Source organism: Anopheles coustani, chromosome 2 (assembly GCF_943734705.1).
Source record: "Anopheles coustani chromosome 2, idAnoCousDA_361_x.2, whole genome shotgun sequence".
NCBI lineage: Eukaryota > Metazoa > Arthropoda > Insecta > Diptera > Culicidae > Anopheles > Anopheles coustani.
The window spans coordinates 14,744,878-14,757,526 of record NC_071289.1 but is presented as its reverse complement, the minus strand read 5'-3'; the positions used below and the strand labels follow the sequence as shown (position 1 = coordinate 14,757,526).

Below are 12,649 nucleotides of genomic sequence, written 5' to 3'. Positions count from 1 at the left end.
TTCGCGAAGGGTAGCATCTTCGGGCCGCATTCCCTAGCCCTTCCACCCCTGGCGCGGTTACCTTTGCAAAAGCGTGAACGTCGTGTTTCGGTTCGCTCGTACGTTCAGTTCAATCTGGTGCTCCGGCACGGACGCATCTCGTTTGGCGCGCAAACAGCATCCGTCACGTTTCCGTTACGCCCGGTTAGCCGTTACGTTACGACGCGCTCGAGATTTCACGAGATTCACATTTTGTTGTTCGGTTCGGTAGAAAACCGCTGCGTTGCCTCACGATCCCGCAGCAAGTGGTTTGGCAAGTTTGGCTTGCGTGGAACCAAACGTGGTTGATTCAAATCACCAATATTACCCGTTCGATAGGGGGTAGGGGATGAGTGTTTTGGGTGAAAGGGTGTTTAGTCCGGCCTAGACCTCCCCTTCGTAGGCCAGTGTACCGGCAGTGATGGACATCAATCAGTATTATGTTTAATTAGTGCGAGGACAGCTGTTCGCGTGTTTGTGAACTCAGCCCGAACGGGCGTGATCTATCTTTGCGTCCTTAGCTTGTTGGTCAAGTGGTGCTGGTTGGCTAAGGGAGGCCCCCAGAGCGAAATACTCTCAATATCGGTCAACAGCAGAGCCGGCGTAAGTTTCGGTCTTGTGGTGATTTTTATCTTTCTCTTCATCGGGTTTCATGGTTCGGGGTTGAAAGGTAACGAACGTTACCAGTTCACCCTTCAACTGAAACCCATACTCGAACGCCACCGTCGAGCACGTGTTCGAAGCATCCGAGAATGCGTTGAAAAGTGAACGAGCCAAAAAGCGGTGGTGGGCTACTTAGATAACATTGCCTAGGAAAGCCAAGTGCTGCAGCATTCCGTCGCATCGGTTGCGGACGGAAAACTTTGTGCGAAAGTTTGTGCCCCTCTTGAAAGCAGGTAAGCCACAGGCAGACACGAGGGGAGTCATTTCGTAATCTCGCAAACCAAGTGAGCAGGCATGTGTGTGAAAATCTGCATCACCGAGCGCCAATATTCGAAGGGCACCGGCCGTTCCGAGGCCGTTTATCAACTGTTGAGCGTCATGCGGATGTTTTCTCCAATTCCGAACCTCAAGCTTGTTCGAAGGGTTCGAGTTTCGGCATCGACAGCTTGCATATTTTCCTACACGCCCCGTGCAGCAGTGAACCACGGACGGTTGAGTTGGGGGGAAACAAGAATAAGAAAATTAAACACTTGCGAGTTGCAAACTTTCGTGTGAAGAAAAAGGCGTTGATTTATTCCTACCATGTGTGCGTGTGTGTGTATGATTGCACTTACCAGAGCATCTCCTTTTGTGAGCTCTCATATCGACGGTGGTCAAGGCTTGGAAATGGTATCCGTAGATTTCTTTCTTTTGTTTTCCTCTCCGCCTTTTCCCATTCCATCTTCACGAGCTCAATAAAAAGCAAAAACGTGGTAACATACACGTGCGCCTTTGATGCGGTGCGCCAAAGCGGTGCCCGAACGGTGGGAAGTACCGTGCAGGCTTGCCTCGGGCGTATAAATCATGTTTTCGACTCACCGGTCAAACTTGTGAACTGCGGAACGCAAACATGCCGTATAAGCGTGGCCGATGCGGATCGACAGCTTCCGGGTGCCCCGAAGGCTGCTGCACTGGGAAGCACAGGAAATGAAGAGGAAATACGGCTTTGCGGTAGATTGGTTGGCTCAATTGGCAACGCTGGGGCAGCTTGAGTTCAACCGTGTGACGTGCGATGGAGGCGCCTGGTGTTTGTTGCCAGTTTTCCATACCAGCCACCGGGCGTCTCCATAGGAATATTGAAGTAAATTAAAAGTTACAAAAACATAATAAAAGAAAACAGTAACGTGAATTTATTAGGTAAACTTGCATTTTATTGATTTGTTTTTTTTTCTACCAACTGTTGTTTAAAGGTAAATCAAGTAAACGGATGACCTATAGGAAGTGAGAAAATTCAATCGCTCATTTAAGATAGTTAAGATTTCGGTAACGTAATTGTGCATGTATTTGAGTTTCTTCCGTACATCTATTACTTTATACATTTCAAGTTATTATACATTTTTGTAGATTTAGTGGTACAAAATCAAATTGAAAATATAAAACTAAAAGCAAGATTAAAACTGTGTGTTGTGATTTAAATAATACGGCAATTTTGCACTATCGTGTAATTAATTGGTTGATTGACATCCCCTCCACCCCCTTTTACCCCTCTCAAGGATTCAAACCGCATAAGCCATAGACAAAGAATAAAATTGAAAGCAAAATAGCAATTTTAATCGAGACAAAACTACGGATTATCGAAAATTCTTTATTGCTTAGTGTTATTGCACTTATCGCAAACTATAGAACGAAACGCATTAAAAGATCATTTTGAACCAGCACTCGAATGGCTCAGCATAATTATTTTCTTATTCCTATTATGAGTATTTCATGTTAGTTCGCTGCTGATGACAATGCTCAACTCGTAGATCATTAACCAATCACCGGGCGCCTCCATTCGATTATTGGTGCACATGGAATCCTATGGGATTAAACAATATTTCGAGCAAAAATTAGCACATGGTATTTTTTATTACTTCCCGCATAACCATGCATTGATTATTTAATTTTAACGATTTGCTATACACGAGATGTACAAGTTAAATTTAGCGCAATTGTTATGTTTTTCCCATATGGTAGCAATAAAAACTCCATTCTATAAATATTCCACGAAGGAATCTCGGTTAAGCTTTGCTCCAAGCGATCCGGCTCGCAAATCGAAACAAGTGTTTCGCTTGGAATCCACTGTTTATCCGCAACAGCTAGGCGTAGGAGAATAATTACCGCTGCAACTAAACGTAGCTAAACATCGGCTCGTTGAGGGGCTGGGCAACTATAATGTTTTCAAATTTAAACAGATGGATGCGATATTCTTTTATTGCCGAACGGGCCGCATTCGAGCCCGGTGGTTGTTTATCCCACATTCCGGTGTTTGCAATGACGTGGTGCGTACAAAACTGCAGAATAGGAAATCTCTAATCCATCAGCCAATTCAGTTCCCTCCCCCTGGGTCAAGGGGGACCACAAGGCATCTGGTGGTTAAGCTACCCAGTGCAAGGTAGTATTTATTTGCACGCCACAGGAGTTTCTTCAAAACCAGAAACGAATCCCATCAAATGCCATATCCCATCCGGGACCGGATCTTGGAAGCTGTTTTTGAAAACGCTGACATTCAAAACCACCGACCAACCGCTCGACCAACTGGGACGAATAAAGTTTCATCCAAGTCCAAGTCGGTTTGTGGCTCCCGCACTGATGCTAGGATGCTGAACGACAAGAACAACTGAATCTGCACCGGATCGGATCATCGGGAATGGGAAAAATACGGACCGCCAGATGGTACTTTCCACTGAAAACGGCAAACCCAACGTCGAGCACCGAACGAGTTTGGTTTGTGCAGGAAGGCGGAACAAACAAATCATAAAACGTGCGACATGAATTGCAAATGTCAACCGGAACTGTGGCCAACTGTTGCACTGAAGTCGGGAGGTGTTTGTCCCCAAGCTCCACCCCACACAGTTGAACAATTTCTTATTTTCTTACCTACTTATTCTGACGGAAAAAAAGACTAGAATATGAAAAAAAGGTAACACGGTTCCGCGATCCAAACGCTTCGGCGATTCGGGTGCCGTTCGGTTATCTGGCTAATTAGCCTTTCGGCCACAGTTCATCGTCAAATTAAAGTCAAAAATATCCGCCCGCCCGCAACGCGACGACATTTGATTTACCATCTAAGTATAGAAACCTTCCTTTTTTTTTGTTATGTACGATGAAATCTGTCACTTGAACTCGGGCTTGTAAATTTCACAGCCTTGCCGCAAGGAATGCGAACAAGCAAAAGCGATCACCGATAGAACATCTGACGATGCGTTCGAATTTGATCTACCCTGTCTTTTAACTCTTTTCTGCGGCATTCGCCGAATTAAAATAGAACTACCGAAAAATGATTAAAAGACGAAAGTGTTTCCCACTGATCAGCGAGAATTAATGTGTTATAAAAAGATTTCTAAACACACAAGGTAAACGATCACTACACGGTCAACACTTGATCAACCTATCGTTCCTGTTTGTTTTTCTTCTTCGTCCAAACGCTTCCGTCAGCATCTTTCGTTTTCTTTCCTTCTTCTACGTCGAACGCACAAAGTGTGGTAGCGACGCTCGAAATAATTTTCATTCATAAATTTTGTGTCGGGGTTTTCCGCAATCCACACACCGGGTCGCGGTTTGCTTTGGCGTGGGGGTCTTGGTCGTTTGGTTCGTCGTTTGAAGGCCGTTTCGCTTTCGTTTCCGTCCAGTTCGGGGTGGCGGCCAAAACCGCCATGAACGACGCTTCCACACTTTCCCGTTTCCCGCGTGGGACGATTGGAATTGCCACCAGCACTTCTCCTCGCCACGATCCTCGATCTCCCATCATCATCGTCAGCATCATCTTGGAAGGATCATCCGTTGGTAATCTGAGACTACGATCTGGAATGGCAATCCTCCCCTCGGGGTCGAACATTTGCAACGGCGGCGATCGGGCTAAATAGCAAAGAAGTCTTCCTCCGTCGAACAAACACAGCTGTAAAGGAACTGGGCGGCCCAGCGTTGAACAAATAAATAAGGAACCCTCTCCACACGCTGCCGCCCGCCATGGTACGAAATAAACGAACTGCCAGGTTTTTGGCCGGCTAATGAAACAAATTGAAAAATGAACCGAAACATGTGTTTTGAGTATCTGGATGTATGTTTGCTACCCGTAAGCCCCTGGGGGTAGTTTTTTTTTGTTTTGCTTTTGTCGGCGTTGGCAATAATGAAAAAAAAAAACGGAAAGTAGCCTCAGGGAATTGATGGCGATGAGAGATTTCGTTCAATCTTCGCACTCATCAACTTTACACCGGGATCCGAATTTATTGCGATCAAATTGGAAAAGAACCGAATCTTCATGATGCACACAGGGAGACAAACGCACAAGACCACTCAAAGGTGCTTACACAGTGCAATTAGCTATTCTTTACCTTATTATCTAACCACCGGCAAACTCCCTGCGCCCGGGCGGCCTGAACCGAAGGGGAAAGCCATTTATATTTATTTATAGGATAATTGGTTTGAAATACAGTCCCTTTAAGATTGGGGCCCTTGTTGCCCCTTTCGAGAGGGAGGGGTCCGGCAAGACGTTGAATGACCACAACAGCTGAGTTCGTCATAAAACGCTCGCTCGGGACACACAAACGCCACCCGCGACGAATGCCAGCGTTTTTTTTGGTTTCCATTCTTCTCTTCCCGCCGCGTTTCCATTCTTCTGTTCTTAATGTTTATGTGTGCATATTTGCGGGCGCGTTGCAGTTGCAAAATACCAACCCCCCCCCCCCCCCCCCCCCCTTCGCTGTCGACCGAGTTTCAAACGAAAGGGCGACCTTTGCGAGACGGAGAAATTATGAGCCTTTGTCGTGCGGTGCTCGTATCGGGGGAAAAGTAAAGTACCGTAGGAACTTTAGAAGTTATTATGCTTGGGAGGATAAGTACATTTCGGTGTAATGAACTAAGACAATCTTTTGAACAGGGTTTACAGGGTGGTAATTTTACTTATGTAGAGAAAAACGAGTGGAACTGTTCCTTTCAAGTGAATAACATGTTTAGAAATAATAATGTTAACACTACTCGAATTCCTCTTGCCGTAACGTGCCGTGTGGGCTATAAATTTAGTTCTATTTAATAAAATCACCCCCAAATGGGCAGTGTCCATCGGAGCGGGTGGATGAATTATGATTCCGCTCGAATTTAGTGAGGATTTTGTTATTCGTTTTCATCCCTCGTGCTGTGCTGCCAAAGAAGAAATATTGAACCGTAACAGCGTTTTCTGCCACTCGCGATTACTTATGACGATGATGCGGTCTGTGGCCGTCGCCGCGGGTGGGGCGGAAGTCCACGATGACGAAGATGGGTCGGTTAGTAATTAAACCACTGTAGACTTCGCGTGGCCACCGACGCCGAAGACACACATGCGTCTATGTTTCGCGTGATGGTGTTTGGCCTGCTTTGCCATTTGTTGGCTGTGAATAATCGTCCCAGGCCGCCGCCAAAACAAGAGGGTGGGGTTTGTCTGTTTCTCTTTTATTTTTTAATCTTGAGTAAGGGACTTTCCTAGACCCTCGCCATCCTTGACACGATTGAATTGGACATCCGCGACGGTATATGCAAACGGTTCTTATGCTGTCTGAGTTGGGCTAAGATCCACCTGTGAGATGTGAGGTGAGCCGTGTGTGTGTGTGTGTTGGAGGTTGGTCGGGGGGGGGGTGGTCTCCTCCCCTCACACCGCGCTTCGGCTTTCATCTTGTGCCACCACCCAGCGCTTCCCGTTCGTAAATCCAAATTAACGATATTAGATTTGCTCTACCATTTGTTGGCGATATTTTTATTTGACCGCCTGAGAGCGGTCCCTCGGCGGCGCTTCGTGTGTGGTGTGGGCCGCCAACGACGCCGTTCCTTTTTCTCAACTTTATTCGCTTCTCATCCCAGCAAGTGATAGAGATTCCCCGTTTGACATTTAACGCCCATTTTGTTCTGTTTGTTTTTACACGTTTTCGAGGCGTACGTCATGGTCGTTATTAAACTATTTCTTGTTCCGTAAAAAACAACGCTTGACATTATTCATTGCAACATTGTAAGACCATAACGCTTGATGAAAGTTCTTACAATCCATAAATAAAAAAGGGGTTTTTTTTAATTTAATTTCCTGGTATTTTAAAATTACTTCCCTTTATTTGAACTTGAACGAAAAACAACAACTTGAATATTTAATACTTCGGAATCTGTACAATATGCATGAAACATTTTCGTAAAAGCTAACTTAGAAGGAGCACTTACAACTCGGAGCTGTAGCTGTTGTTTTATGTTGATTTTTATTTAATTTTAAACTATTTTTACCTTAAGCAATGATGCAATTATTCTTATTGCATGGTGCGATCTGCTTCATGCAGTTTTTTGCAACCCAAACACCAAAAGTTAGCTACCATTAACGTTTGCAACAAATACCAATTGCAATTGACTGTGCATCGGAATAGTACATTTTATAGAGGTGATCTTCTGATAAATTATGAAATATTATGAATATTAATATTACAGTTAAATTTAAACAACGAAACTAAACAACGTAATTATTGTAGGAGTGCCAAATAATTTTTTTCAGAATAATTATAAAATAACTATCAAGCATCCCAAGTACATGCAATACGATATCAAGTAAAAATAAATATCAAACAACTGGGTACAACCCCGTTTCGAACAGCACTGGGTAGGAATGATTTACAGCTTCGGAAAGTGATGGGATTTATTTTAAAATAAACCGTAATCCAAGGGATTCTCGAAGGTCTTATGCCTTCGCTGCCGATGCGATCGGTTCATTCGTTCATAATGGCGTGTAACAATATCTGCTTCATTGCTCCCCCTTACCTCTTACTTCCATATTTTCCCTCGCAGCTCCTCACGATTGTCCGCTCGGGCTTGACTTGCAACAGCAGTTCGATCATTCCGCTGCGCTTATGCAACTGCCAATCGGATCGAGCACAAGCGCGCTACCGAATCGCGGACACGTAACGATCTGCGACCGTGTACGTGTCCTCGGCCAAAAACGGGAAGCCAATGGTCCCCGCCTTGCCGCATCGCCGGCGATGCTCCCATTTTGTGACCGTTCAACCCGTTACTCATCTGTCCATCCGACCGACCAGAAGCTCCAATAACGCTCAAAAATGGGGATTTGGCAGTGGGTTCGGTGCGGGAAGAAGAAAGAAAACCCGTACCAATCGCCACTCTGTCGGTCCGGTTGCCGATGCGGTCAGCACAGCATTGCAGCTACTACACTTGGATTGAAGATTAAGTTGAAGGGTTCTTTCTTATGCCACCATTCTTTCCTTTCCAGCGTTTTCTCTCGTGCTGAAGAAACGAAACAGTTACTAAAGCCATCAAGAACGAAGTCCTCCTTTTCGCTGGAAGATGGCTCGTGCTCAATCATTCGGTCGCTATGATCTGTATTATTTTGAAAAAGGAATATTTAAAAAAGGGGGCCAATTGATGCCCCAGCTCAAGGAAAAGTATCCCCCGGGGATGGGGAGTATGCGAGATATGTTGCAGTAATTTTTGTTTTCTATTATTTGGGAAACGGAACGGCGCCAAGAAATCGCTCGCGATGTGGCGTCTTCGAAGGGTTTGCCAGTTGATAGGGGAAGATTTTTTCATTCTAATGATATGTTCGTGAGCTGTTGTGAGTTGTATCGATGCCAACATGCAGAAGCTGGTAAAAACTTAATAACGCCGATGTAGTTCGGGGTCAACTGTGAAGAAGGCAATTTATTTACTGCTTGATTATAGAACAGCGTTTTCTTTTTTATATCCCAGTTTGGAATGATCTCATCATGAATAAATCAATACACGTTAATTTATCTTAAAGTGATAACACATTATTAAATAGACTCATGTGAATTGTATTTGATCAACATTCTGCTTTTTTGAGCAATGCTTCTTTTTATCTCCATCACACATGTTCACGAGATATCCAAAATTGTGCTCATCAGCTTTATGGCCTAGAGCATGTCCATGTCTTGGCTCGTTGAGTTATCACCCAATTTCAACCGCGATGATAAGCAGAACCTTCCCTACCTTCCTTTCGACAAGCAAATAGTGCTGACATTTGAATTGATTATCTCCCCGCATCCAACTGGCATCGTCAGCTCCTATCGTTGCCGTTGTCTTTCCACTTGAAGTGACTCTTGTTTGTAAGTTTATGGTCAAGTTCCACCTTGGCTCGCAGAGGGGAGTTGGTAGCGATATATTTTCTTGCTGCTTTTTTTCCTTTTCTTTCGTCACTATCATAGGTATCATGCAACTCCACGATTGCATGCCGATAGCCGTGAGAATTGGGCCTGCAATCGTGGCCTGCAAACGCAACTCCATTTAGTTCCATTAAATCTGCTCAACCGTGCACCGTGCGGTTGTGGGATGGGATGGAAATTTTCCTTTCCTTTCCTTTCCTATCCGGGGGTGGTTTTCTTTGACCACGATTCGAATTTTGAAGCGTTTTGAAAGGTCTCAAGTGGAAATCAGTTCGGGCCTTCGGAACCGCATCGACCAGCAGGGGCTAATTGAAGGGGCCCGCCCGGCCTCCGGATAGGGAAACTTGAAGGGAAGTTTGTGTGTTTATTGCAATGCTAACAAATGGCGAATACATCCGCGAACCTGCCAACATTTCGTCCGTGAGCATTGCGCGCTAGCAAATGGGTAACAGGGATGGAGACGAAATAGAGGCAGTCATGTGGGGGGAGGGAGTACAAAAAAGGGTAAGGTTACACGGGAATTGATTGTTATAAATAAACCAACTAAACCGAACCCGTTCTTGGCGCGCGATTTTACTCCCACCGCGCACAGTGAATCGGTAGTGGGAAAGTGTTCCAATATGCCCCATAAAGGGATAGCCAAATTGTGCAATTTTGAAAATAAATAGAGCTTTGGTTGTGAATTTAGCAAATCTGTTTTATGTAAAAAAAACGGTGGGTCAGTTCACACCCTTACCACATTATCTTCAGAATAGGCTTTAGGACATTGTCATGTTCGTAGTGTAAATACGGTTTTGTGTTCATATCGCCTATTACTATTCCAATATTAAATATTAAATTTTCCCTAACATCGTAACAATGAAATTTTGGTTCTTATACCGCCTGTGTTATAACCACTTTTCATTCCTTTTTTTGCAGTGTTTCACCTGGATGTAACAAATTAGCCACCAGCCAGGCGAAGGCTAGGGCAACAAAGGGCAACACTCCAGCGCGGGACGGGTGTGGTGTACTAGTTTTTCTTTTCTTTTTAAATTAAATTTCAAATCATTCCTGCTCACCAAACGTACGATGGACTACGATTGCTGACATAAAACGAGCAAAAAAGGTGAGCGCTCGTAACGGAGCACGGAATAGGGACGACCCAGGCCATGCGCTCGACGATGACGGTGAAAAAGGACGAGCGGCACGAAGATGACATAAATTGGAAAATGTCAACCGAGCAACAGGTGACACCGGCCCCACCGACGGGGGGTGACGGTCGGGTGTTGGAGGGAGTGGTTGGGGCGCCACCAGCAGAAGAACCAGGAACAGCCGGTGTTGACAACCACGACGACGACGACGACGACGACGACGTCGACGACGATGCTGCTGCTCCGTTGGCCGTTGATGGCGAGAATAATCCAATAAAATCGTTGCGAAGGCAACGGCACTGTGATACTGGGCCCGCGGTGGCCAGCACTACTAGCACATCAATCACTGCTTCTACAATGCCAATTGCCAGCGACACGCCCGATCGGCACCGTTTGCGGCGAGTCGCAGCGATCGGATACGACGACGACGACGACGAAGACGGTTGTGGCGACGATCAACGGACCCCGGAGGGGGGAGGGTCGGTGCGGCGGGCGACGGTTTGCGTGAGTGATGGTAAAAATAGTCCCGGGCACGATACGACAAATAACAACCGATTCGATCCCCGCCGCATGCCAAGAAATTCTGGCGCCCCCGGGGACGGTGGTGGCGGGGACGCGGGTGGACGGGATACCATGGACGCGTTGGAGCAGAAGCAGCATAAAACGATCAACGCGCGGCGCCGGTGGAAGCTGCTGGCGAAGGCACTCCGGCACGACTCGAGCGAGGACGATCAGCTTCTCAAGTTCAACCTAATCGAGGCGGACCGGGCGGGCGACGAGAAGGATGAGAATGTGTACGTCTACCGGTTGTACGATCGGTACCGGTTGAAGATACGGCTGATCGGCCCGGAACGGCCCTGGACGGCGAGCGAGCTGATCGGGTTCAACAACACGGGCAACATCTGCGTGTGGCCCTCGGAGGAGGCGCTGGCGTACTACGTGCTCTCCCGCCTGGCGCAGTTCGAGGGAACGCGGGTGCTAGAGCTCGGTGGAGGCATGACGTGCCTGGCCGGGCTGGTGCTGGCCAAGTACGGCCAGCCGGCGTTCGTGCACGTGACCGACGGGAACGAGCTGTCGGTGGAGAACGTCCGCAAGTCGCTGGTGCTGAACAAGTTTAACTGCACGATCAAGTCATCCGTGCTCAAGTGGGAGCAGACGGGGGTGCTGGGGCCCCAGCCCGGCGACCACCGGTACCAGTTTATCCTGTCCGCCGACTGCCTATTCTTCGACGAGTCCCGTTCGCAGCTGATCGACGCCATCTGGATGCTGCTGGCCGACGAAGGTGTCGCACTCATCACAGCTCCCCGGCGGGGCCACACTCTCAGCCAATTTCTGGACGAATGCGTCGCCCGCGGTTTCCACTACGAGCTGCTGCAGTGCTATAACGAAGCCATCTGGGCCCGGCACCTCGAGCTGAAGCTGTCCGAGGGCTACGACGAGAACATCCACTATCCGCTGCTGGTGAAGATGTACAAGTATGCGCACGGGCCGGTGTTGCACCGGTTGTGAAGCACGCGCAAGACCCATTTTTCCAACAAGGAGACACCCTCTCTCCCGTTCCAGCATACCGCTACCTATCTAGTGTCTAGTTGTAACCAATTCCAGAGCGTCCTCAACACACACCATAACTCACGCACAAGCCAAAGAAACCGGAAACAGGATCTCGGACCAACATACCACCCTCATTAGCCCCTGCTCGTCATCGTACTTCTTTCCCAACTTTATGCAGATGCAAAACAGTTTTCTAGAACGAGAAAGAGGATGTGCTAGTTTCTTAAGTCACTACGTCCACTTTGTGCCAATTTGCTAGATGTAATTTAATTTAAAGTTCATCCCGTTGCATCTAACGTGGAATCCGGTAGGTAGTACTAGCCCTTAACAACACCACCCACCTGCCGTTTTCTGAGCTTTAACACAGAACAAACATACATTATATTGATGGAAACATGTTCTCGATATGAACATCATAAGAAGTCGAATACTTGTTAGGAATGAACTAGAATTAATTTTTGGCCATTTCAAAATGCAGTAAACGAACATAAAAGTCAGTTACAAGGTACGAATAACTATTACTGAACAAAGAACAATTAGTTAAATTGCAGTACAAAATTAGGTGAATCTGCTAGTCAGAAATTTTTCCTCATAGTGGAAATTTGGCTTTTGTCGGATTACAATATGGAAAGAAAAGGTAACCAATCCAGTGTTACAAGTTGCGTTCAAATAGCTCTACATACAATAAACATTGGGTTTTATTCGAAATCTGTAAATTTGTTCGAAAGACAAGTACCAAAAAGGGAAATCGCCAGACGAGCGTATGTAGAAGATATGAGCATATGTGGAAGTGTTTCATTTAAAAGATATTGTGCCATTGATAGGAAATGTTGTAGACAGGTATGGAAGCCTTCGAAAAGTATTTGTACGTTACGACAGTTGTTCACATAGACGCGAGTTCAGGTTGGTTAGATAGAAAAAAATGTTATTCTTATTAATTGCCAAAGCAAAACAGAAATGTTGTATCTTCCAAAGGAACCTTTCCTTATATAAACCATAATTAAATGTTATGTTAATAAGACGAATTGGGGTGAAAAGCCAAACACGGAAACCGTAGAGAAAAAAGTATTCGCTCGAATGATGTGTGTCGGTTGTAATCAGGCACACAATTTGTGATAAGCGTGT

At 46.1% G+C, this 12,649-nt stretch overlaps 1 protein-coding gene across 1 annotated transcript; it reads left to right on the top strand.

Moving 5' to 3' along the window:
* Positions 1-10,003: 10,003 nt before the first annotated feature.
* LOC131262482 (calmodulin-lysine N-methyltransferase) lies at positions 10,004-11,482 on the top strand. The gene is made up of 2 exons (XM_058264494.1): positions 10,004-10,154; positions 10,221-11,482. Exons 1-2 carry the CDS (start codon positions 10,004-10,006, stop codon positions 11,480-11,482), a joined length of 1,413 nt encoding a protein of 470 aa, XP_058120477.1.
* Positions 11,483-12,649: the final 1,167 nt, after the last annotated feature.